This window comes from Magallana gigas, chromosome 8, assembly GCF_963853765.1.
Source record: "Magallana gigas chromosome 8, xbMagGiga1.1, whole genome shotgun sequence".
In the NCBI taxonomy this organism is placed as follows: domain Eukaryota; kingdom Metazoa; phylum Mollusca; class Bivalvia; order Ostreida; family Ostreidae; genus Magallana; species Magallana gigas.
Window position 1 is genome coordinate 17,405,559 of NC_088860.1, and position 26,003 is coordinate 17,431,561.

At 34.9% G+C, this 26,003-nt stretch overlaps 1 protein-coding gene across 1 annotated transcript in view; it reads left to right on the forward strand.

The window, feature by feature from the left end:
- Positions 1–26,003, forward strand: part of LOC105324992 (SCO-spondin) — a 36,914-nt gene that overhangs the window by 2,424 nt on the left and 8,487 nt on the right. The window contains exons 4-75 of the mRNA XM_066069034.1: positions 98–239; positions 343–507; positions 590–666; positions 761–907; positions 1,378–1,542; positions 1,811–1,952; positions 2,452–2,616; positions 2,711–2,787; positions 2,886–3,027; positions 3,529–3,693; positions 3,788–3,864; positions 3,963–4,104; positions 4,606–4,770; positions 4,865–4,941; positions 5,040–5,181; positions 5,680–5,844; positions 5,939–6,015; positions 6,114–6,255; positions 6,757–6,921; positions 7,016–7,092; positions 7,191–7,332; positions 7,834–7,998; positions 8,093–8,169; positions 8,268–8,409; positions 8,910–9,074; positions 9,169–9,245; positions 9,344–9,485; positions 9,986–10,150; positions 10,245–10,321; positions 10,420–10,561; positions 10,989–11,153; positions 11,248–11,324; positions 11,423–11,564; positions 12,063–12,227; positions 12,322–12,398; positions 12,497–12,638; positions 13,139–13,303; positions 13,398–13,474; positions 13,573–13,714; positions 14,215–14,379; positions 14,474–14,550; positions 14,649–14,790; positions 15,289–15,453; positions 15,548–15,624; positions 15,723–15,864; positions 16,363–16,527; positions 16,622–16,698; positions 16,797–16,938; positions 17,437–17,601; positions 17,696–17,772; positions 17,871–18,012; positions 18,511–18,675; positions 18,770–18,846; positions 18,945–19,086; positions 19,585–19,749; positions 19,844–19,920; positions 20,019–20,160; positions 20,659–20,823; positions 20,918–20,994; positions 21,093–21,234; positions 21,733–21,897; positions 21,992–22,068; positions 22,167–22,308; positions 22,807–22,971; positions 23,066–23,142; positions 23,241–23,382; positions 23,881–24,045; positions 24,140–24,216; positions 24,315–24,456; positions 24,955–25,119; positions 25,214–25,290; positions 25,389–25,530. Coding sequence (XP_065925106.1) covers positions 98–239; positions 343–507; positions 590–666; positions 761–907; positions 1,378–1,542; positions 1,811–1,952; positions 2,452–2,616; positions 2,711–2,787; positions 2,886–3,027; positions 3,529–3,693; positions 3,788–3,864; positions 3,963–4,104; positions 4,606–4,770; positions 4,865–4,941; positions 5,040–5,181; positions 5,680–5,844; positions 5,939–6,015; positions 6,114–6,255; positions 6,757–6,921; positions 7,016–7,092; positions 7,191–7,332; positions 7,834–7,998; positions 8,093–8,169; positions 8,268–8,409; positions 8,910–9,074; positions 9,169–9,245; positions 9,344–9,485; positions 9,986–10,150; positions 10,245–10,321; positions 10,420–10,561; positions 10,989–11,153; positions 11,248–11,324; positions 11,423–11,564; positions 12,063–12,227; positions 12,322–12,398; positions 12,497–12,638; positions 13,139–13,303; positions 13,398–13,474; positions 13,573–13,714; positions 14,215–14,379; positions 14,474–14,550; positions 14,649–14,790; positions 15,289–15,453; positions 15,548–15,624; positions 15,723–15,864; positions 16,363–16,527; positions 16,622–16,698; positions 16,797–16,938; positions 17,437–17,601; positions 17,696–17,772; positions 17,871–18,012; positions 18,511–18,675; positions 18,770–18,846; positions 18,945–19,086; positions 19,585–19,749; positions 19,844–19,920; positions 20,019–20,160; positions 20,659–20,823; positions 20,918–20,994; positions 21,093–21,234; positions 21,733–21,897; positions 21,992–22,068; positions 22,167–22,308; positions 22,807–22,971; positions 23,066–23,142; positions 23,241–23,382; positions 23,881–24,045; positions 24,140–24,216; positions 24,315–24,456; positions 24,955–25,119; positions 25,214–25,290; positions 25,389–25,530 — 9,286 coding nt within the window. The remainder of the gene's footprint in view (positions 1–97; positions 240–342; positions 508–589; positions 667–760; positions 908–1,377; positions 1,543–1,810; positions 1,953–2,451; positions 2,617–2,710; positions 2,788–2,885; positions 3,028–3,528; positions 3,694–3,787; positions 3,865–3,962; positions 4,105–4,605; positions 4,771–4,864; positions 4,942–5,039; positions 5,182–5,679; positions 5,845–5,938; positions 6,016–6,113; positions 6,256–6,756; positions 6,922–7,015; positions 7,093–7,190; positions 7,333–7,833; positions 7,999–8,092; positions 8,170–8,267; positions 8,410–8,909; positions 9,075–9,168; positions 9,246–9,343; positions 9,486–9,985; positions 10,151–10,244; positions 10,322–10,419; positions 10,562–10,988; positions 11,154–11,247; positions 11,325–11,422; positions 11,565–12,062; positions 12,228–12,321; positions 12,399–12,496; positions 12,639–13,138; positions 13,304–13,397; positions 13,475–13,572; positions 13,715–14,214; positions 14,380–14,473; positions 14,551–14,648; positions 14,791–15,288; positions 15,454–15,547; positions 15,625–15,722; positions 15,865–16,362; positions 16,528–16,621; positions 16,699–16,796; positions 16,939–17,436; positions 17,602–17,695; positions 17,773–17,870; positions 18,013–18,510; positions 18,676–18,769; positions 18,847–18,944; positions 19,087–19,584; positions 19,750–19,843; positions 19,921–20,018; positions 20,161–20,658; positions 20,824–20,917; positions 20,995–21,092; positions 21,235–21,732; positions 21,898–21,991; positions 22,069–22,166; positions 22,309–22,806; positions 22,972–23,065; positions 23,143–23,240; positions 23,383–23,880; positions 24,046–24,139; positions 24,217–24,314; positions 24,457–24,954; positions 25,120–25,213; positions 25,291–25,388; positions 25,531–26,003) is intronic.

Below are 26,003 nucleotides of genomic sequence, written 5' to 3' on the forward strand. Positions count from 1 at the left end.
GTTTCTTCGCAAATACGCCATAGACTAAACTTAACAACAACTCATGACAAATTGCAGTACACTTGTATGCATTGTTTTATTATCCGTTTTCTTTCAGTCTTGTGAAACAAAGGTGCACCGAGACAAAACAGAGATCACTAAAGTATGCAAGAAGACTTCCAGTTGTAAAACTCGATGTGACGCGAGGGCTGTTGAATGTCACTTTTGTTGTACTGGGGATCTCTGTAACAAAGATTCAGGTAATGCTGGAGCAACACATTTGTTCTTTGTTAGCACAATTCCATTCTGTTGGCCTCATATTAATTATATTAGTATTGGTATACTCATAGCAAATGCTTTCAGGTTACGCAGATTTCGAACCGTGGCAACAGTGGTCATCATGTAGCAAGCAATGTGGAGGAGGCAAACGAAGCAGGAACAGGTCATGTACGTCTACCTCGATTCCATGCAGTGGGGGAAGCAAAGAGGAGGAGGACTGTAATACACAGGCTTGTTCCATTACTACTGGTGAGGATTTTCCTGAAAATATTGTTAAAGAGTTGACACTTACTCAAATAAGATTTCAAGATAGAAATTTGATTTATTGCAGGGATGAGATGTTACTATTGCAAAGGGAAAAAGAATAGCGATTGCACGAAGACCGAAACTTGTAAAAAGGACGAACTGGTAATCAATATGGCGACAAGAAAGTTTTTGAAACAATTCTGATCTGCTGAAATTGCAGGATACGATTTAATGCTTCTTACCATATTTGTTACAGTCCTGTGAAACCAAAATCAAAAGGAATGGAGCTGACATCGAGAAGAAATGCAAGAAGACAAAAGACTGTAAGCCTAAATGTGACAAGAAAGATCACGACTGTACCCTGTGTTGTACTGGAGACTTGTGTAACAAAGACCAAGGTATTGTTAATAATGTGTTCAATTGGATGAACTTAAATGATATATTACAATGTTTCATGAAATGCAAATGAATTCTACAAAATTGAAAGATATGCTGTTATTCACTTTAATGAAACTCGAGTGAATGAAACAAGAAACTAAATAAATCAGTGAAATATACATTCTATGTCTATAATTAACAAATCTTACAAGGACGTGTTTAATGCATTGAAACATGAACTTTATATTCATTTTGTTTGATGATTTTCAAATGTGTAAAAGATTTTTGTAATGATGATGGCAAAAATGAACAATTATAATGTCATTGTAAAAAGCATATCAAACACCTGCTGCAATTATGGGTTTTAAAACAAGATATAGAATGAACATTTATACAATGTTTGTCAACTCTACTGTCAAGATTTGAATTATCAAAATGTTGCGATGTCTTTAAAGATTGACTTCATCATAGAACTTTTGATCTAATTGCATGTAGGTTATGCTGAGTTCAAGAACTGGGGTGCATGGTCAGCTTGTAGCAAAGCGTGTGGAGGAGGCAAGCGAAGCAGGAACAGAGAGTGTGCATCGACGGGTGATATTCCATGCTCTGACGATTCTACAGAAGAGGAAGACTGTAACACAAATGCCTGCGCTACAAACGGTCAGAAATGTTACCCCAGTTAGAATGAATTTTGCTGTAAAGCTTTGTAGGGTTGTCGGACCGGTCATAATTGACATGATGTTTTTCTTTTCAGTGATGAGATGCTACTATTGCAAAGGGAAAAAAAATAGCGATTGCACGAAAACCGAAACATGTAAAAAGGACGAACTGGTATATAATATGGCGACAAGAAAATTGATTGTGAAACAATTCTGATCAGCTGAAATATCAAAATACGATTTATTGCTTCTTACCATATTTGTTACAGTCCTGTGAAACCAAGATCAAACGGAATGGAGCCGACATCGAGAAGAAATGCAAGAAGACAAAAGACTGTAAGCCTAAATGTGACAAGAAAGATCACGACTGTACCCTGTGTTGTACTGGAGACTTGTGTAACAAAGACCAAGGTAATGTTAAACATGTGTTCAATAGGATGAACATAAAATCATGTATAACAGCCATTAATTTGTCCCTAATAAAAAAAATTGCAAGGAATATTCAATGAAATGCAACAATTTTACAATACTGAAAGAAAGGCTGTTATTAACTTTAAAGAGTCTTGAGATCAAACAAGAAACTAAGTATGTTATTGAAACATATGTCCTTGATTAAAAAAAGCTTACAAGGACATAAGTAATGCACTGAAACATTGGCTATTTACTGATTTTGTTAGAAAAGTTACAAATGTATAGAACTTTGGTCATAATGAGGACAATAATTAAAAAGAATAATAATTTTCGAGAGAAAAAATCCAAAATTGCTACAATACAAGATAATAAAATGTTATGTAGAATGAATATGTTAAACAATGTTTGTGAATTGCAGTGTCACCATTAAATTCTCAAAATGTTGCGATGTCTTTAAAGATTGACTCCAAAGTAGAACGTTTGATCTAATTGCATGTAGGTTATGCTGAGTTCAAGAACTGGGGTGCATGGTCAGCTTGTAGCAAAGCGTGTGGAGGAGGCAAGCGAAGCAGGAACAGAGAGTGTGCATCGACGGGTGACATTCCATGCTCTGACGATTCTACAGAAGAGGAAGACTGTAACACAAATGCCTGCGCTACAAACGGTCAGAAATGTTACCCCAGTTAGAATGAATTTTGCTGTAAAGCTTTGTAGGGTTGTCGGACCGGTCATAATTGACATGATGTTTTTCTTTTCAGTGATGAGATGCTACTATTGCAAAGGGAAAAAGAACAGCGATTGCACGAAGACCGAAACATGTAAAAAGGACGAACTGGTAATTAATATGGCGACAGGAAAATTGATTGTGAAACACTTTTGAAGAAGCTGAAAAATCTAGATACGATTTAATGCTTCTTACCATATTTGTTACAGTCCTGTGAAACCAAGATCAAACGGAATGGAGCTGACATCGAGAAGAAATGCAAGAAGACAAAAGACTGTAAGCCTAAATGTGACAAGAAAGATCACGACTGTACCCTGTGTTGTACTGGAGACTTGTGTAACAAAGATCAAGGTAATGTTAAACATGTGTTCAATAGGATGAACATAAAATCATATATAACAGCCATTAATTTGTCCCTAATAAAAAAAATTGCAAGGAATATTCAATGAAATGCAACAATTTTACAATATTGAAAGAAAGGCTGTTATTAACTTTAAAGAGTCTTGAGATCAAACAAGAAACTAAGTATGTTATTGAAACATATGTCCTTGATTAAAAAAGCTTACAAGGACATATGTAATGCACTGAAACATTGGCTATTTACTGATTTTGTTAGAAAAGTTACAAATGTAAAAAGGACTTTGGTCATGATGAGGACAATAATTAAAAAAAATAATGAATTTTCAAAAGAAAAAATGTAAAATGGCTACAATAACAGATTATAAAATGTTATGTTGAATGAATTTGATAAAGAATGTTTGCGAATTGCAGTGTCACCATTAAATTCTCAAAATGTTGCAACGTCTTTAAAGATTGACTCCAAAGTAGAAAGTTTGATCTAATTGCATGTAGGTTATGCTGAGTTCAAGAACTGGGGTGCATGGTCAGCTTGTAGCAAAGCGTGTGGAGGAGGCAAGCGAAGCAGGAACAGAGAGTGTGCATCGACGGGTGACATTCCATGCTCTGACGATTCTACAGAAGAGGAAGACTGTAACACAAATGCCTGCGCTACAAACGGTCAGAAATGTTACCCCAGTTAGAATGAATTTTGCTGTAAAGCTTTGTAGGGTTGTAGGACCGGTCATAATTGACATGATGTTTTTCTTTTCAGTGATGAGATGCTACTATTGCAAAGGGAAAAAGAACAGCGATTGCACGAAGACCGAAACATGTAAAAACGACGAACTGGTAATTAATATGGCGACAGGAAAATTGATTTTGAAACAATTTTGAAGAAGCTGAAAAATCTAGATACGATTTAATGCTTCTTACCATATTTGTTACAGTCCTGTGAAACCAAGATCAAACGGAATGGAGCCGACATCGAGAAGAAATGCAAGAAGACAAAAGACTGTAAGCCTAAATGTGACAAGAAAGATCACGACTGTACCCTGTGTTGTACTGGAGACTTGTGTAACAAAGATCAAGGTAATGTTAAACATGTGTTCAATAGGATGAACATAAAATCATATATAACAGCCATTAATTTGTCCCTAATAAAAAAAATTGCAAGGAATATTCAATGAAATGCAACAATTTTACAATATTGAAAGAAAGGCTGTTATTAACATTAAAGAGTCTTGAGATCAAACAAGAAACTAAGTATGTTATTGAAACATATGTCCTTGATTAAAAAAGCTTACAAGGACATATGTAATGCACTGAAACATTGGCTATTTACTGATTTTGTTAGAAAAGTTACAAATGTAAAAAGGACTTTGGTCATGATGAGGACAATTATTAAAAAAGATAATGAATTTTCAAAAGAAAAAATGTAAAATGGCTACAATAACAGATTATAAAATGTTATGTTGAATGAATTTGATAAAGAATGTTTGTGAATTGCAGTGTCACGATTAAATTCCCAAAATGTTGCAATGTCTTTAAAGATTGACTCCAAAGTAGGAAGTTTGATCTAATTGCATGTAGGTTATGCTGAGTTCAAGAACTGGGGTGCATGGTCAGCTTGTAGCAAAGCGTGTGGAGGAGGCAAGCGAAGCAGGAACAGAGAGTGTGCATCGACGGGTGACATTCCATGCTCTGACGATTCTACAGAAGAGGAAGACTGTAACACAAATGCCTGCGCTACAAACGGTCAGAAATGTTACCCCAGTTAGAATGAATTTTGCTGTAAAGCTTTGTAGGGTTGTCGGACCGGTCATAATTGACATGATGTTTTTCTTTTCAGTGATGAGATGCTACTATTGCAAAGGGAAAAAGAACAGCGATTGCACGAAGACCGAAACATGTAAAAAGGACGAACTGGTAATTAATATGGCGACAGGAAAATTGATTGTGAAACACTTTTGAAGAAGCTGAAAAATCTAGATACGATTTAATGCTTCTTACCATATTTGTTACAGTCCTGTGAAACCAAGATCAAACGGAATGGAGCTGACATCGAGAAGAAATGCAAGAAGACAAAAGACTGTAAGCCTAAATGTGACAAGAAAGATCACGACTGTACCCTGTGTTGTACTGGAGACTTGTGTAACAAAGATCAAGGTAATGTTAAACATGTGTTCAATAGGATGAACATAAAATCATATATAACAGCCATTAATTTGTCCCTAATAAAAAAAATTGCAAGGAATATTCAATGAAATGCAACAATTTTACAATATTGAAAGAAAGGCTGTTATTAACTTTAAAGAGTCTTGAGATCAAACAAGAAACTAAGTATGTTATTGAAACATATGTCCTTGATTAAAAAAGCTTACAAGGACATAAGTAATGCACTGAAACATTGGCTATTTACTGATTTTGTTAGAAAAGTTACTAATGTATAGAACTTTGGTCATAATGAGGACAATAATTAAAAAAAAAAATAATTTTCGAGAGAAAAAATCCAAAATTGCTACAATAACAGATTATAAAATTTTATGTAGAATGAATATGTTAAACAATGTTTGTGAATTGCAGTGTCACCATTAAATTCTCAAAATGTTGCGATGTCTTTAAAGATTGACTCCAAAGTAGAACGTTTGATCTAATTGCATGTAGGTTATGCTGAGTTCAAGAACTGGGGTGCATGGTCAGCTTGTAGCAAAGCGTGTGGAGGAGGCAAGCGAAGCAGGAACAGAGAGTGTGCATCGACGGGTGACATTCCATGCTCTGACGATTCTACAGAAGAGGAAGACTGTAACACAAATGCCTGCGCTACAAACGGTCAGAAATGTTACCCCAGTTAGAATGAATTTTGCTGTAAAGCTTTGTAGGGTTGTTGGACCGGTCATAATTGACATGATGTTTTTCTTTTCAGTGATGAGATGCTACTATTGCAAAGGGAAAAAGAACAGCGATTGCACGAAGACCGAAACATGTAAAAAGGACGAACTGGTAATTAATATGGCGACAGGAAAATTGATTGTGAAACAGTTTTGAAGAAGCTGAAAAATCTAGATACGATTTAATGCTTCTTACCATATTTGTTACAGTCCTGTGAAACCAAGATCAAACGGAATGGAGCTGACATCGAGAAGAAATGCAAGAAGACAAAAGACTGTAAGCCTAAATGTGACAAGAAAGATCACGACTGTACCCTGTGTTGTACTGGAGACTTGTGTAACAAAGATCAAGGTAATGTTAAACATGTGTTCAATAGGATGAACATAAAATCATATATAACAGCCATTAATTTGTCCCTAATAAAAAAAATTGCAAGGAATATTCAATGAAATGCAACAATTTTACAATATTGAAAGAAAGGCTGTTATTAACTTTAAAGAGTCTTGAGATCAAACAAGAAACTAAGTATGTTATTGAAACATATGTCCTTGATTAAAAAAGCTTACAAGGACATATGTAATGCACTGAAACATTGGCTATTTACTGATTTTGTTAGAAAAGTTACAAATGTAAAAAGGACTTTGGTCATGATGAGGACAATTATTAAAAAAAATAATGAATTTTCAAAAGAAAAAATGTAAAATGGCTACAATAACAGATTATAAAATGTTATGTTGAATGAATTTGATAAAGAATGTTTGTGAATTGCAGTGTCACGATTAAATTCTCAAAATGTTGCAATGTCTTTAAAGATTGACTCCAAAGTAGGAAGTTTGATCTAATTGCATGTAGGTTATGCTGAGTTCAAGAACTGGGGTGCATGGTCAGCTTGTAGCAAAGCGTGTGGAGGAGGCAAGCGAAGCAGGAACAGAGAGTGTGCATCGACGGGTGACATTCCATGCTCTGACGATTCTACAGAAGAGGAAGACTGTAACACAAATGCCTGCGCTACAAACGGTCAGAAATGTTACCCCAGTTAGAATGAATTTTGCTGTAAAGCTTTGTAGGGTTGTCGGACCGGTCATAATTGACATGATGTTTTTCTTTTCAGTGATGAGATGCTACTATTGCAAAGGGAAAAAGAACAGCGATTGCACGAAGACCGAAACATGTAAAAACGACGAACTGGTAATTAATATGGCGACAGGAAAATTGATTTTGAAACAATTTTGAAGAAGCTGAAAAATCTAGATACGATTTAATGCTTCTTACCATATTTGTTACAGTCCTGTGAAACCAAGATCAAACGGAATGGAGCTGACATCGAGAAGAAATGCAAGAAGACAAAAGACTGTAAGCCTAAATGTGACAAGAAAGATCACGACTGTACCCTGTGTTGTACTGGAGACTTGTGTAACAAAGATCAAGGTAATGTTAAACATGTGTTCAATAGGATGAACATAAAATCATATATAACAGCCATTAATTTGTCCCTAATAAAAAAAATTGCAAGGAATATTCAATGAAATGCAACAATTTTACAATATTGAAAGAAAGGCTGTTATTAACTTTAAAGAGTCTTGAGATCAAACAAGAAACTAAGTATGTTATTGAAACATATGTCCTTGATTAAAAAAGCTTACAAGGACATATGTAATGCACTGAAACATTGGCTATTTACTGATTTTGTTAGAAAAGTTACAAATGTAAAAAGGACTTTGGTCATGATGAGGACAATTATTAAAAAAAATAATGAATTTTCAAAAGAAAAAATGTAAAATGGCTACAATAACAGATTATAAAATGTTATGTTGAATGAATTTGATAAAGAATGTTTGTGAATTGCAGTGTCACGATTAAATTCTCAAAATGTTGCAATGTCTTTAAAGATTGACTCCAAAGTAGGAAGTTTGATCTAATTGCATGTAGGTTATGCTGAGTTCAAGAACTGGGGTGCATGGTCAGCTTGTAGCAAAGCGTGTGGAGGAGGCAAGCGAAGCAGGAACAGAGAGTGTGCATCGACGGGTGACATTCCATGCTCTGACGATTCTACAGAAGAGGAAGACTGTAACACAAATGCCTGCGCTACAAACGGTCAGAAATGTTACCCCAGTTAGAATGAATTTTGCTGTAAAGCTTTGTAGGGTTGTCGGACCGGTCATAATTGACATGATGTTTTTCTTTTCAGTGATGAGATGCTACTATTGCAAAGGGAAAAAGAACAGCGATTGCACGAAGACCGAAACATGTAAAAACGACGAACTGGTAATTAATATGGCGACAGGAAAATTGATTTTGAAACAATTTTGAAGAAGCTGAAAAATCTAGATACGATTTAATGCTTCTTACCATATTTGTTACAGTCCTGTGAAACCAAGATCAAACGGAATGGAGCCGACATCGAGAAGAAATGCAAGAAGACAAAAGACTGTAAGCCTAAATGTGACAAGAAAGATCACGACTGTACCCTGTGTTGTACTGGAGACTTGTGTAACAAAGATCAAGGTAATGTTAAACATGTGTTCAATAGGATGAACATAAAATCATATATAACAGCCATTAATTTGTCCCTAATAAAAAAAATTGCAAGGAATATTCAATGAAATGCAACAATTTTACAATATTGAAAGAAAGGCTGTTATTAACTTTAAAGAGTCTTGAGATCAAACAAGAAACTAAGTATGTTATTGAAACATATGTCCTTGATTAAAAAAGCTTACAAGGACATATGTAATGCACTGAAACATTGGCTATTTACTGATTTTGTTAGAAAAGTTACAAATGTAAAAAGGACTTTGGTCATGATGAGGACAATTATTAAAAAAAATAATAATTTTCGAGAGAAAAAATCCAAAATTAATACAATAACAGATTATAAAATGCTATGTAGAATGAATATGCTAAACAATGTTTGTGAATTGCAGTGTCACCATTAAATTCTCAAAATGTTGCAATGTCTTTAAAGATTGACTCCAAAGTAGGAAGTTTGATCTAATTGCATGTAGGTTATGCTGAGTTCAAGAACTGGGGTGCATGGTCAGCTTGTAGCAAAGCGTGTGGAGGAGGCAAGCGAAGCAGGAACAGAGAGTGTGCATCGACGGGTGACATTCCATGCTCTGACGATTCTACAGAAGAGGAAGACTGTAACACAAATGCCTGCGCTACAAACGGTCAGAAATGTTACCCCAGTTAGAATGAATTTTGCTGTAAAGCTTTGTAGGGTTGTAGGACCGGTCATAATTGACATGATGTTTTTCTTTTCAGTGATGAGATGCTACTATTGCAAAGGGAAAAAGAACAGCGATTGCACGAAGACCGAAACATGTAAAAACGACGAACTGGTAATTAATATGGCGACATGAAAACTGATTGTGAAACAGTTTTGAAGAAGCTGAAAAATCTAGATACGATTTAATGCTTCTTACCATATTTGTTACAGTCCTGTGAAACCAAGATCAAACGGAATGGAGCCGACATCGAGAAGAAATGCAAGAAGACAAAAGACTGTAAGCCTAAATGTGACAAGAAAGATCACGACTGTACCCTGTGTTGTACTGGAGACTTGTGTAACAAAAATCAAGGTAATGTTAAACATGTGTTCAATAGGATGAACATAAAATCATGTATAACAGCCATTAATTTGTCCCTAATAAAAAAAATTGCAAGGAATATTCAATGAAATGCAACAATTTTACAATATTGAAAGAAAGGCTGTTATTAACTTTAAAGAGTCTTGAGATCAAACAAGAAACTAAGTATGTTATTGAAACATATGTCCTTGATTAAAAAAGCTTACATGGACATATGTAATGCACTGAAACATTGGCTATTTACTGATTTTGTTAGAAAAGTTACAAATGTAAAAAGGACTTTGGTCATGATGAGGACAATTATTAAAAAAAATAATAATTTTCGAGAGAAAAAATCCAAAATTAATACAATAACAGATTATAAAATGCTATGTAGAATGAATATGCTAAACAATGTTTGTGAATTGCAGTGTCACCATTAAATTCTCAAAATGTTGCGATGTCTTTAAAGATTAATTCCAAAATAGAACGTTTGATCTAATTGCATGTAGGTTATGCTGAGTTCAAGAACTGGGGTGCATGGTCAGCTTGTAGCAAAGCGTGTGGAGGAGGCAAGCGAAGCAGGAACAGAGAGTGTGCATCGACGGGTGACATTCCATGCTCTGACGATTCTACAGAAGAGGAAGACTGTAACACAAATGCCTGCGCTACAAACGGTCAGAAATGTTACCCCAGTTAGAATGAATTTTGCTGTAAAGCTTTGTAGGGTTGTCGGACCGGTCATAATTGACATGATGTTTTTCTTTTCAGTGATGAGATGCTACTATTGCAAAGGGAAAAAGAACAGCGATTGCACGAAGACCGAAACATGTAAAAAGGACGAACTGGTAATTAATATGGCGACAGGAAAATTGATTGTGAAACACTTTTGAAGAAGCTGAAAAATCTAGATACGATTTAATGCTTCTTACCATATTTGTTACAGTCCTGTGAAACCAAGATCAAACGGAATGGAGCTGACATCGAGAAGAAATGCAAGAAGACAAAAGACTGTAAGCCTAAATGTGACAAGAAAGATCACGACTGTACCCTGTGTTGTACTGGAGACTTGTGTAACAAAGATCAAGGTAATGTTAAACATGTGTTCAATAGGATGAACATAAAATCATATATAACAGCCATTAATTTGTCCCTAATAAAAAAAATTGCAAGGAATATTCAATGAAATGCAACAATTTTACAATATTGAAAGAAAGGCTGTTATTAACTTTAAAGAGTCTTGAGATCAAACAAGAAACTAAGTATGTTATTGAAACATATGTCCTTGATTAAAAAAGCTTACAAGGACATAAGTAATGCACTGAAACATTGGCTATTTACTGATTTTGTTAGAAAAAATGTAAAATGGCTACAATAACAGATTATAAAATGTTATGTTGAATGAATTTGATAAAGAATGTTTGTGAATTGCAGTGTCACGATTAAATTCCCAAAATGTTGCAATGTCTTTAAAGATTGACTCCAAAGTAGGAAGTTTGATCTAATTGCATGTAGGTTATGCTGAGTTCAAGAACTGGGGTGCATGGTCAGCTTGTAGCAAAGCGTGTGGAGGAGGCAAGCGAAGCAGGAACAGAGAGTGTGCATCGACGGGTGACATTCCATGCTCTGACGATTCTACAGAAGAGGAAGACTGTAACACAAATGCCTGCGCTACAAACGGTCAGAAATGTTACCCCAGTTAGAATGAATTTTGCTGTAAAGCTTTGTAGGGTTGTCGGACCGGTCATAATTGACATGATGTTTTTCTTTTCAGTGATGAGATGCTACTATTGCAAAGGGAAAAAGAACAGCGATTGCACGAAGACCGAAACATGTAAAAAGGACGAACTGGTAATTAATATGGCGACAGGAAAATTGATTGTGAAACACTTTTGAAGAAGCTGAAAAATCTAGATACGATTTAATGCTTCTTACCATATTTGTTACAGTCCTGTGAAACCAAGATCAAACGGAATGGAGCTGACATCGAGAAGAAATGCAAGAAGACAAAAGACTGTAAGCCTAAATGTGACAAGAAAGATCACGACTGTACCCTGTGTTGTACTGGAGACTTGTGTAACAAAGATCAAGGTAATGTTAAACATGTGTTCAATAGGATGAACATAAAATCATATATAACAGCCATTAATTTGTCCCTAATAAAAAAAATTGCAAGGAATATTCAATGAAATGCAACAATTTTACAATATTGAAAGAAAGGCTGTTATTAACTTTAAAGAGTCTTGAGATCAAACAAGAAACTAAGTATGTTATTGAAACATATGTCCTTGATTAAAAAAGCTTACAAGGACATAAGTAATGCACTGAAACATTGGCTATTTACTGATTTTGTTAGAAAAGTTACTAATGTATAGAACTTTGGTCATAATGAGGACAATAATTAAAAAAAAAAATAATTTTCGAGAGAAAAAATCCAAAATTGCTACAATAACAGATTATAAAATTTTATGTAGAATGAATATGTTAAACAATGTTTGTGAATTGCAGTGTCACCATTAAATTCTCAAAATGTTGCGATGTCTTTAAAGATTGACTCCAAAGTAGAACGTTTGATCTAATTGCATGTAGGTTATGCTGAGTTCAAGAACTGGGGTGCATGGTCAGCTTGTAGCAAAGCGTGTGGAGGAGGCAAGCGAAGCAGGAACAGAGAGTGTGCATCGACGGGTGACATTCCATGCTCTGACGATTCTACAGAAGAGGAAGACTGTAACACAAATGCCTGCGCTACAAACGGTCAGAAATGTTACCCCAGTTAGAATGAATTTTGCTGTAAAGCTTTGTAGGGTTGTCGGACCGGTCATAATTGACATGATGTTTTTCTTTTCAGTGATGAGATGCTACTATTGCAAAGGGAAAAAGAACAGCGATTGCACGAAGACCGAAACATGTAAAAACGACGAACTGGTAATTAATATGGCGACAGGAAAATTGATTTTGAAACAATTTTGAAGAAGCTGAAAAATCTAGATACGATTTAATGCTTCTTACCATATTTGTTACAGTCCTGTGAAACCAAGATCAAACGGAATGGAGCCGACATCGAGAAGAAATGCAAGAAGACAAAAGACTGTAAGCCTAAATGTGACAAGAAAGATCACGACTGTACCCTGTGTTGTACTGGAGACTTGTGTAACAAAGATCAAGGTAATGTTAAACATGTGTTCAATAGGATGAACATAAAATCATATATAACAGCCATTAATTTGTCCCTAATAAAAAAAATTGCAAGGAATATTCAATGAAATGCAACAATTTTACAATATTGAAAGAAAGGCTGTTATTAACTTTAAAGAGTCTTGAGATCAAACAAGAAACTAAGTATGTTATTGAAACATATGTCCTTGATTAAAAAAGCTTACAAGGACATATGTAATGCACTGAAACATTGGCTATTTACTGATTTTGTTAGAAAAGTTACAAATGTAAAAAGGACTTTGGTCATGATGAGGACAATTATTAAAAAAAATAATAATTTTCGAGAGAAAAAATCCAAAATTAATACAATAACAGATTATAAAATGCTATGTAGAATGAATATGCTAAACAATGTTTGTGAATTGCAGTGTCACCATTAAATTCTCAAAATGTTGCAATGTCTTTAAAGATTGACTCCAAAGTAGGAAGTTTGATCTAATTGCATGTAGGTTATGCTGAGTTCAAGAACTGGGGTGCATGGTCAGCTTGTAGCAAAGCGTGTGGAGGAGGCAAGCGAAGCAGGAACAGAGAGTGTGCATCGACGGGTGACATTCCATGCTCTGACGATTCTACAGAAGAGGAAGACTGTAACACAAATGCCTGCGCTACAAACGGTCAGAAATGTTACCCCAGTTAGAATGAATTTTGCTGTAAAGCTTTGTAGGGTTGTAGGACCGGTCATAATTGACATGATGTTTTTCTTTTCAGTGATGAGATGCTACTATTGCAAAGGGAAAAAGAACAGCGATTGCACGAAGACCGAAACATGTAAAAACGACGAACTGGTAATTAATATGGCGACATGAAAACTGATTGTGAAACAGTTTTGAAGAAGCTGAAAAATCTAGATACGATTTAATGCTTCTTACCATATTTGTTACAGTCCTGTGAAACCAAGATCAAACGGAATGGAGCCGACATCGAGAAGAAATGCAAGAAGACAAAAGACTGTAAGCCTAAATGTGACAAGAAAGATCACGACTGTACCCTGTGTTGTACTGGAGACTTGTGTAACAAAAATCAAGGTAATGTTAAACATGTGTTCAATAGGATGAACATAAAATCATGTATAACAGCCATTAATTTGTCCCTAATAAAAAAAATTGCAAGGAATATTCAATGAAATGAAACAATTTTACAATATTGAAAGAAAGGCTGTTATTAACTTTAAAGAGTCTTGAGATCAAACAAGAAACTAAGTATGTTATTGAAACATATGTCCTTGATTAAAAAAGCTTACAAGGACATATGTAATGCACTGAAACATTGGCTATTTACTGATTTTGTTAGAAAAGTTACAAATGTAAAAAGGACTTTGGTCATGATGAGGACAATTATTAAAAAAAATAATAATTTTCGAGAGAAAAAATCCAAAATTAATACAATAACAGATTATAAAATGCTATGTAGAATGAATATGCTAAACAATGTTTGTGAATTGCAGTGTCACCATTAAATTCTCAAAATGTTGCGATGTCTTTAAAGATTAATTCCAAAATAGAACGTTTGATCTAATTGCATGTAGGTTATGCTGAGTTCAAGAACTGGGGTGCATGGTCAGCTTGTAGCAAAGCGTGTGGAGGAGGCAAGCGAAGCAGGAACAGAGAGTGTGCATCGACGGGTGACATTCCATGCTCTGACGATTCTACAGAAGAGGAAGACTGTAACACAAATGCCTGCGCTACAAACGGTCAGAAATGTTACCCCAGTTAGAATGAATTTTGCTGTAAAGCTTTGTAGGGTTGTAGGACCGGTCATAATTGACATGATGTTTTTCTTTTCAGTGATGAGATGCTACTATTGCAAAGGGAAAAAGAACAGCGATTGCACGAAGACCGAAACATGTAAAAAGGACGAACTGGTAATTAATATGGCGACAGGAAAACTGATTGTGAAACAGTTTTGAAGAAGCTGAAAAATCTAGATACGATTTAATGCTTCTTACCATATTTGTTACAGTCCTGTGAAACCAAGATCAAACGGAATGGAGCTGACATCGAGAAGAAATGCAAGAAGACAAAAGACTGTAAGCCTAAATGTGACAAGAAAGATCACGACTGTACCCTGTGTTGTACTGGAGACTTGTGTAACAAAGATCAAGGTAATGTTAAACATGTGTTCAATAGGATGAACATAAAATCATGTATAACAGCCATTAATTTGTCCCTAATAAAAAAAATTGCAAGGAATATTCAATGAAATGCAACAATTTTACAATATTGAAAGAAAGGCTGTTATTAACTTTAAAGAGTCTTGAGATCAAACAAGAAACTAAGTATGTTATTGAAACATATGTCCTTGATTAAAAAAGCTTACAAGGACATAAGTAATGCACTGAAACATTGGCTATTTACTGATTTTGTTAGAAAAGTTACAAATGTATAGAACTTTGGTCATAATGAGGACAATAATTAAAAAGAATAATAATTTTCGAGAGAAAAAATCCAAAATTGCTACAATACAAGATTATAAAATGTTATGTAGAATGAATATGTTAAACAATGTTTGTGAATTGCAGTGTCACCATTAAATTCTCAAAATGTTGCGATGTCTTTAAAGATTGACTCCAAAGTAGAACGTTTGATCTAATTGCATGTAGGTTATGCTGAGTTCAAGAACTGGGGTGCATGGTCAGCTTGTAGCAAAGCGTGTGGAGGAGGCAAGCGAAGCAGGAACAGAGAGTGTGCATCGACGGGTGACATTCCATGCTCTGACGATTCTACAGAAGAGGAAGACTGTAACACAAATGCCTGCGCTACAAACGGTCAGAAATGTTACCCCAGTTAGAATGAATTTTGCTGTAAAGCTTTGTAGGGTTGTAGGACCGGTCATAATTGACATGATGTTTTTCTTTTCAGTGATGAGATGCTACTATTGCAAAGGGAAAAAGAACAGCGATTGCACGAAGACCGAAACATGTAAAAAGGACGAACTGGTAATTAATATGGCGACAGGAAAATTGATTTTGAAACAATTTTGAAGAAGCTGAAAAATCTAGATACGATTTAATGCTTCTTACCATATTTGTTACAGTCCTGTGAAACCAAGATCAAACGGAATGGAGCTGACATCGAGAAGAAATGCAAGAAGACAAAAGACTGTAAGCCTAAATGTGACAAGAAAGATCACGACTGTACCCTGTGTTGTACTGGAGACTTGTGTAACAAAGATCAAGGTAATGTTAAACATGTGTTCAATAGGATGAACGTAAAATGATATATAACAACCATTAATTTGCCTCTAATAAAAAATCGCAAGGAATATTCCATGAAATGCAACAATTTTACAATATTGAAAGAAAGGCTGTTATTAACTTTAAAGAGTCTTGAGATCAAACAAGAAACTAAGTATGTTATTGAAACATATGTCCTTGATTAAAAAAGCTTACAAGGACATATGTAATGCACTGAAACATTGGCTATTTACTGATTTTGTTAGAAAAGTTACAAATGTAAAAAGGACTTTGGTCATGATTAGGACAATTATTAAAAAAAATAATAATTTTCGAGAGAAAAAATCCAAAATTAATACAATAACAGATTATAAAATGCTATGTAGAATGAATATGCTAAACAATGTTTGTGAATTGCAGTGTCACCATTAAATTCTCAAAATGTTGCGATGTCTTTAAAGATTAATTCCAAAATAGAACGTTGGATCTAATTGCATGTAGGTTATGCTGAGTTCAAGAACTGGGGTGCATGGTCAGCTTGTAGCAAAGCGTGTGGAGGAGGCAAGCGAAGCAGGAACAGAGAGTGTGCATCGACGGGTGACATTCCATGCTCTGACGATTCTACAGAAGAGGAAGACTGTAACACAAATGCCTGCGCTACAAACGGTCAGAAATGTTACCCCAGTTAGAATGAATTTTGCTGTAAAGCTTTGTAGGGTTGTAGGACCGGTCATAATTGACATGATGTTTTTCTTTTCAGTGATGAGATGCTACTATTGCAAAGGGAAAAAGAACAGCGATTGCACGAAGACCGAAACATGTAAAAAGGACGAACTGGTAATTAATATGGCGACAGGAAAATTGATTGTGAAACAGTTTTGAAGAAGCTGAAAAATCTAGATACGATTTAATGCTTCTTACCATATTTGTTACAGTCCTGTGAAACCAAGATCAAACGGAATGGAGCCGACATCGAGAAGAAATGCAAGAAGACAAAAGACTGTAAGCCTAAATGTGACAAGAAAGATCACGACTGTACCCTGTGTTGTACTGGAGACTTGTGTAACAAAGATCAAGGTAATGTTAAACATGTGTTCAATAGGATGAACATAAAATCATGTATAACAGCCATTAATTTGTCCCTAATAAAAAAAATTGCAAGGAATATTCAATGAAATGCAACAATTTTACAATATTGAAAGAAAGGCTGTTATTAACTTTAAAGAGTCTTGAGATCAAACAAGAAACTAAGTATGTTATTGAAACATATGTCCTTGATTAAAAAAGCTTACAAGGACATAAGTAATGCACTGAAACATTGGCTATTTACTGATTTTGTTAGAAAAGTTACAAATGTATAGAACTTTGGTCATAATGAAGACAATAATTAAAAAGAATAATAATTTTCGAGAGAAAAAATCCAAAATTGCTACAATACAAGATTATAAAATGTTATGTAGAATGAATATGTTAAACAATGTTTGTGAATTGCAGTGTCACCATTAAATTCTCAAAATGTTGCGATGTCTTTAAAGATTGACTCCAAAGTAGAACGTTTGATCTAATTGCATGTAGGTTATGCTGAGTTCAAGAACTGGGGTGCATGGTCAGCTTGTAGCAAAGCGTGTGGAGGAGGCAAGCGAAGCAGGAACAGAGAGTGTGCATCGACGGGTGACATTCCATGCTCTGACGATTCTACAGAAGAGGAAGACTGTAACACAAATGCCTGCGCTACAAACGGTCAGAAATGTTACCCCAGTTAGAATGAATTTTGCTGTAAAGCTTTGTAGGGTTGTCGGACCGGTCATAATTGACATGATGTTTTTCTTTTCAGTGATGAGATGCTACTATTGCAAAGGGAAAAAGAACAGCGATTGCACGAAGACCGAAACATGTAAAAACGACGAACTGGTAATTAATATGGCGACAGGAAAATTGATTTTGAAACAATTTTGAAGAAGCTGAAAAATCTAGATACGATTTAATGCTTCTTACCATATTTGTTACAGTCCTGTGAAACCAAGATCAAACGGAATGGAGCTGACATCGAGAAGAAATGCAAGAAGACAAAAGACTGTAAGCCTAAATGTGACAAGAAAGATCACGACTGTACCCTGTGTTGTACTGGAGACTTGTGTAACAAAGATCAAGGTAATGTTAAACATGTGTTCAATAGGATGAACGTAAAATGATATATAACAACCATTAATTTGCCTCTAATAAAAAATCGCAAGGAATATTCCATGAAATGCAACAATTTTACAATATTGAAAGAAAGGCTGTTATTAACTTTAAAGAGTCTTGAGATCAAACAAGAAACTAAGTATGTTATTGAAACATATGTCCTTGATTAAAAAAGCTTACAAGGACATATGTAATGCACTGAAACATTGGCTATTTACTGATTTTGTTAGAAAAGTTACAAATGTAAAAAGGACTTTGGTCATGATTAGGACAATTATTAAAAAAAATAATAATTTTCGAGAGAAAAAATCCAAAATTAATACAATAACAGATTATAAAATGCTATGTAGAATGAATATGCTAAACAATGTTTGTGAATTGCAGTGTCACCATTAAATTCTCAAAATGTTGCGATGTCTTTAAAGATTAATTCCAAAATAGAACGTTGGATCTAATTGCATGTAGGTTATGCTGAGTTCAAGAACTGGGGTGCATGGTCAGCTTGTAGCAAAGCGTGTGGAGGAGGCAAGCGAAGCAGGAACAGAGAGTGTGCATCGACGGGTGACATTCCATGCTCTGACGATTCTACAGAAGAGGAAGACTGTAACACAAATGCCTGCGCTACAAACGGTCAGAAATGTTACCCCAGTTAGAATGACTTTTGCTGTAAAGCTTTGTAGGGTTGTAGGACCGGTCATAATTGACATGATGTTTTTCTTTTCAGTGATGAGATGCTACTATTGCAAAGGGAAAAAGAACAGCGATTGCACGAAGACCGAAACATGTAAAAAGGACGAACTGGTAATTAATATGGCGACAGGAAAACTGATTGTGAAACAGTTTTGAAGAAGCTGAAAAATCTAGATACGATTTAATGCTTCTTACCATATTTGTTACAGTCCTGTGAAACCAAGATCAAACGGAATGGAGCCGACATCGAGAAGAAATGCAAGAAGACAAAAGACTGTAAGCCTAAATGTGACAAGAAAGATCACGACTGTACCCTGTGTTGTACTGGAGACTTGTGTAACAAAGATCAAGGTAATGTTAAACATGTGTTCAATAGGATGAACATAAAATCATGTATAACAGCCATTAATTTGTCCCTAATAAAAAAAATTGCAAGGAATATTCAATGAAATGCAACAATTTTACAATATTGAAAGAAAGGCTGTTATTAACTTTAAAGAGTCTTGAGATCAAACAAGAAACTAAGTATGTTATTGAAACATATGTCCTTGATTAAAAAAGCTTACAAGGACATAAGTAATGCACTGAAACATTGGCTATTTACTGATTTTGTTAGAAAAGTTACAAATGTATAGAACTTTGGTCATAATGAGGACAATAATTAAAAAGAATAATAATTTTCGAGAGAAAAAATCCAAAATTGCTACAATACAAGATTATAAAATGTTATGTAGAATGAATATGTTAAACAATGTTTGTGAATTGCAGTGTCACCATTAAATTCTCAAAATGTTGCGATGTCTTTAAAGATTGACTCCAAAGTAGAACGTTTGATCTAATTGCATGTAGGTTATGCTGAGTTCAAGAACTGGGGTGCATGGTCAGCTTGTAGCAAAGCGTGTGGAGGAGGCAAGCGAAGCAGGAACAGAGAGTGTGCATCGACTGGTGACATTCCATGCTCTGACGATTCTACAGAAGAGGAAGACTGTAACACAAATGCCTGCGCTACAAACGGTCAGAAATGTTACCCCAGTTAGAATGAATTTTGCTGTAAAGCTTTGTAGGGTTGTCGGACCGGTCATAATTGACATGATGTTTTTCTTTTCAGTGATGAGATGCTACTATTGCAAAGGGAAAAAGAACAGCGATTGCACGAAGACCGAAGCATGTAAAAACGACGAACTGGTAATTAATATGGCGACAGGAAAATTGATTGTGAAACAGTTTTGAAGAAGCTGAAAAATCTAGATACGATTTAATGCTTCTTACCATATTTGTTACAGTCCTGTGAAACCAAGATCAAACGGAATGGAGCTGACATCGAGAAGAAATGCAAGAAGACAAAAGACTGTAAGCCTAAATGTGACAAGAAAGATCACGACTGTACCCTGTGTTGTACTGGAGACTTGTGTAACAAAGATCAAGGTAATGTTAAACATGTGTTCAATAGGATAAACATAAAATCATATATAACAGCCATTAATTTGTCCCTAATGAAAAAAATTGCAAGGAATATTCAATGAAATGCAACAATTTTACAATATTGAAAGAAAGGCTGTTATTAACTTTAAAGAGTCTTGAGATCAAACAAGAAACTAAGTATGTTATTGAAACATATGTCCTTGATTAAAAAAGCTTACAAGGACATAAGTAATGCACTGAAACATTGGCTATTTACTGATTTTGTTAGAAAAGTTACAAATGTATAGAACTTTGGTCATAATGAGGACAATAATTAAAAAAAATAATAATTTTCGAGAGAAAAAATCCAAAATTGCTACAATAACAGATTATAAAATTTTATGTAGAATGAATATGTTAAACAATGTTTGTGAATTGCAGTGTCACCATTAAATTCTCAAAATGTTGCGATGTCTTTAAAGATTGACTCCAAAGTAGAACGTTTGATCTAATTGCATGTAGGTTATGCTGAGTTCAAGAACTGGGGTGCATGGTCAGCTTGTAGCAAAGCGTGTGGAGGAGGCAAGCGAAGCAGGAACAGAGAGTGTGCATCGACGGGTGACATTCCATGCTCTGACGATTCTACAGAAGAGGAAGACTGTAACACAAATGCCTGCGCTACAAACGGTCAGAAATGTTACCCCAGTTAGAATGAATTTTGCTGTAAAGCTTTGTAGGGTTGTCGGACCGGTCATAATTGACATGATGTTTTTCTTTTCAGTGATGAGATGCTACTATTGCAAAGGGAAAAAGAACAGCGATTGCACGAAGACCGAAACATGTAAAAACGACGAACTGGTAATTAATATGGCGACAGGAAAATTGATTGTGAAACAGTTTTGAAGAAGCTGAAAAATCTAGATACGATTTAATGCTTCTTACCATATTTGTTACAGTCCTGTGAAACCAAGATCAAACGGAATGGAGCCGACATCGAGAAGAAATGCAAGAAGACAAAAGACTGTAAGCCTAAATGTGACAAGAAAGATCACGACTGTACCCTGTGTTGTACTGGAGACTTGTGTAACAAAGATCAAGGTAATGTTAAACATGTGTTCAATAGGATGAACATAAAATCATGTATAACAGCCATTAATTTGTCCCTAATAAAAAAAATTGCAAGGAATATTCAATGAAATGCAACAATTTTACAATATTGAAAGAAAGGCTGTTATTAACTTTAAAGAGTCTTGAGATCAAACAAGAAACTAAGTATGTTATTGAAACATATGTCCTTGATTAAAAAAGCTTACAAGGACATAAGTAATGCACTGAAACATTGGCTATTTACTGATTTTGTTAGAAAAGTTACAAATGTATAGAACTTTGGTCATAATGAGGACAATAATTAAAAAGAATAATAATTTTCGAGAGAAAAAATCCAAAATTGCTACAATACAAGATTATAAAATGTTATGTAGAATGAATATGTTAAACAATGTTTGTGAATTGCAGTGTCACCATTAAATTCTCAAAATGTTGCGATGTCTTTAAAGATTGACTCCAAAGTAGAACGTTTGATCTAATTGCATGTAGGTTATGCTGAGTTCAAGAACTGGGGTGCATGGTCAGCTTGTAGCAAAGCGTGTGGAGGAGGCAAGCGAAGCAGGAACAGAGAGTGTGCATCGACGGGTGACATTCCATGCTCTGACGATTCTACAGAAGAGGAAGACTGTAACACAAATGCCTGCGCTACAAACGGTCAGAAATGTTACCCCAGTTAGAATGAATTTTGCTGTAAAGCTTTGTAGGGTTGTCGGACCGGTCATAATTGACATGATGTTTTTCTTTTCAGTGATGAGATGCTACTATTGCAAAGGGAAAAAGAACAGCGATTGCACGAAGACCGAAACATGTAAAAACGACGAACTGGTAATTAATATGGCGACAGGAAAATTGATTTTGAAACAATTTTGAAGAAGCTGAAAAATCTAGATACGATTTAATGCTTCTTACCATATTTGTTACAGTCCTGTGAAACCAAGATCAAACGGAATGGAGCTGACATCGAGAAGAAATGCAAGAAGACAAAAGACTGTAAGCCTAAATGTGACAAGAAAGATCACGACTGTACCCTGTGTTGTACTGGAGACTTGTGTAACAAAGATCAAGGTAATGTTAAACATGTGTTCAATAGGATGAACGTAAAATGATATATAACAACCATTAATTTGCCTCTAATAAAAAATCGCAAGGAATATTCCATGAAATGCAACAATTTTACAATATTGAAAGAAAGGCTGTTATTAACTTTAAAGAGTCTTGAGATCAAACAAGAAACTAAGTATGTTATTGAAACATATGTCCTTGATTAAAAAAGCTTACAAGGACATATGTAATGCACTGAAACATTGGCTATTTACTGATTTTGTTAGAAAAGTTACAAATGTAAAAAGGACTTTGGTCATGATTAGGACAATTATTAAAAAAAATAATAATTTTCGAGAGAAAAAATCCAAAATTGCTACAATACAAGATTATAAAATGCTATGTAGAATGAATATGCTAAACAATGTTTGTGAATTGCAGTGTCACCATTAAATTCTCAAAATGTTGCGATGTCTTTAAAGATTAATTCCAAAATAGAACGTTGGATCTAATTGCATGTAGGTTATGCTGAGTTCAAGAACTGGGGTGCATGGTCAGCTTGTAGCAAAGCGTGTGGAGGAGGCAAGCGAAGCAGGAACAGAGAGTGTGCATCGACGGGTGACATTCCATGCTCTGACGATTCTACAGAAGAGGAAGACTGTAACACAAATGCCTGCGCTACAAACGGTCAGAAATGTTACCCCAGTTAGAATGAATTTTGCTGTAAAGCTTTGTAGGGTTGTAGGACCGGTCATAATTGACATGATGTTTTTCTTTTCAGTGATGAGATGCTACTATTGCAAAGGGAAAAAGAACAGCGATTGCACGAAGACCGAAACATGTAAAAAGGACGAACTGGTAATTAATATGGCGACAGGAAAATTGATTGTGAAACAGTTTTGAAGAAGCTGAAAAATCTAGATACGATTTAATGCTTCTTACCATATTTGTTACAGTCCTGTGAAACCAAGATCAAACGGAATGGAGCCGACATCGAGAAGAAATGCAAGAAGACAAAAGACTGTAAGCCTAAATGTGACAAGAAAGATCACGACTGTACCCTGTGTTGTACTGGAGACTTGTGTAACAAAGATCAAGGTAATGTTAAACATGTGTTCAATAGGATGAACATAAAATCATGTATAACAGCCATTAATTTGTCCCTAATAAAAAAAATTGCAAGGAATATTCAATGAAATGCAACAATTTTACAATATTGAAAGAAAGGCTGTTATTAACTTTAAAGAGTCTTGAGATCAAACAAGAAACTAAGTATGTTATTGAAACATATGTCCTTGATTAAAAAAGCTTACAAGGACATAAGTAATGCACTGAAACATTGGCTATTTACTGATTTTGTTAGAAAAGTTACAAATGTATAGAACTTTGGTCATAATGAGGACAATAATTAAAAAGAATAATAATTTTCGAGAGAAAAAATCCAAAATTGCTACAATACAAGATTATAAAATGTTATGTAGAATGAATATGTTAAACAATGTTTGTGAATTGCAGTGTCACCATTAAATTCTCAAAATGTTGCGATGTCTTTAAAGATTGACTCCAAAGTAGAACGTTTGATCTAATTGCATGTAGGTTATGCTGAGTTCAAGAACTGGGGTGCATGGTCAGCTTGTAGCAAAGCGTGTGGAGGAGGCAAGCGAAGCAGGAACAGAGAGTGTGCATCGACGGGTGACATTCCATGCTCTGACGATTCTACAGAAGAGGAAGACTGTAACACAAATGCCTGCGCTACAAACGGTCAGAAATGTTACCCCAGTTAGAATGAATTTTGCTGTAAAGCTTTGTAGGGTTGTCGGACCGGTCATAATTGACATGATGTTTTTCTTTTCAGTGATGAGATGCTACTATTGCAAAGGGAAAAAGAACAGCGATTGCACGAAGACCGAAACATGTAAAAAGGACGAACTGGTAATTAATATGGCGACAGGAAAATTGATTTTGAAACAATTTTGAAGAAGCTGAAAAATCTAGATACGATTTAATGCTTCTTACCATATTTGTTACAGTCCTGTGAAACCAAGATCAAACGGAATGGAGCTGACATCGAGAAGAAATGCAAGAAGACAAAAGACTGTAAGCCTAAATGTGACAAGAAAGATCACGACTGTACCCTGTGTTGTACTGGAGACTTGTGTAACAAAGATCAAGGTAATGTTAAACATGTGTTCAATAGGATGAACATAAAATCATGTATAACAGCCATTAATTTGTCCCTAATAAAAAAAATTGCAGGGAATATTCAATGAAATGCAACAATTTTACAATATTGAAAGAAAGGCTGTTATTAACTTTAAAGAGTCTTGAGATCAAACAAGAAACTAAGTATGTTATTGAAACATATGTCCTTGATTAAAAAAGCTTACAAGGACATAAGTAATGCACTGAAACATTGGCTATTTACTGATTTTGTTAGAAAAGTTACAAATGTATAGAACTTTGGTCATAATGAGGACAATAATTAAAAAGAATAATAATTTTCGAGAGAAAAAATCCAAAATTGCTACAATACAAGATTATAAAATGTTATGTAGAATGAATATGTTAAACAATGTTTGTGAATTGCAGTGTCACCATTAAATTCTCAAAATGTTGCGATGTCTTTAAAGATTGACTCCAAAGTAGAACGTTTGATCTAATTGCATGTAGGTTATGCTGAGTTCAAGAACTGGGGTGCATGGTCAGCTTGTAGCAAAGCGTGTGGAGGAGGCAAGCGAAGCAGGAACAGAGAGTGTGCATCGACTGGTGACATTCCATGCTCTGACGATTCTACAGAAGAGGAAGACTGTAACACAAATGCCTGCGCTACAAACGGTCAGAAATGTTACCCCAGTTAGAATGAATTTTGCTGTAAAGCTTTGTAGGGTTGTCGGACCGGTCATAATTGACATGATGTTTTTCTTTTCAGTGATGAGATGCTACTATTGCAAAGGGAAAAAGAACAGCGATTGCACGAAGACCGAAGCATGTAAAAACGACGAACTGGTAATTAATATGGCGACAGGAAAATTGATTGTGAAACAGTTTTGAAGAAGCTGAAAAATCTAGATACGATTTAATGCTTCTTACCATATTTGTTACAGTCCTGTGAAACCAAGATCAAACGGAATGGAGCTGACATCGAGAAGAAATGCAAGAAGACAAAAGACTGTAAGCCTAAATGTGACAAGAAAGATCACGACTGTACCCTGTGTTGTACTGGAGACTTGTGTAACAAAGATCAAGGTAATGTTAAACATGTGTTCAATAGGATAAACGTAAAATCATATATAACAGCCATTAATTTGTCCCTAATGAAAAAAATTGCAAGGAATATTCAATGAAATGCAACAATTTTACAATATTGAAAGAAAGGCTGTTATTAACTTTAAAGAGTCTTGAGATCAAACAAGAAACTAAGTATGTTATTGAAACATATGTCCTTGATTAAAAAAGCTTACAAGGACATAAGTAATGCACTGAAACATTGGCTATTTACTGATTTTGTTAGAAAAGTTACAAATGTATAGAACCTTGGTCATAATGAGGACAATAATTAAAAAAAATAATAATTTTCGAGAGAAAAAATCCAAAATTGCTACAATAACAGATTATAAAATTTTATGTAGAATGAATATGTTAAACAATGTTTGTGAATGCAGTGTCACCATTAAATTCTCAAAATGTTGCGATGTCTTTAAAGATTGACTCCAAAGTAG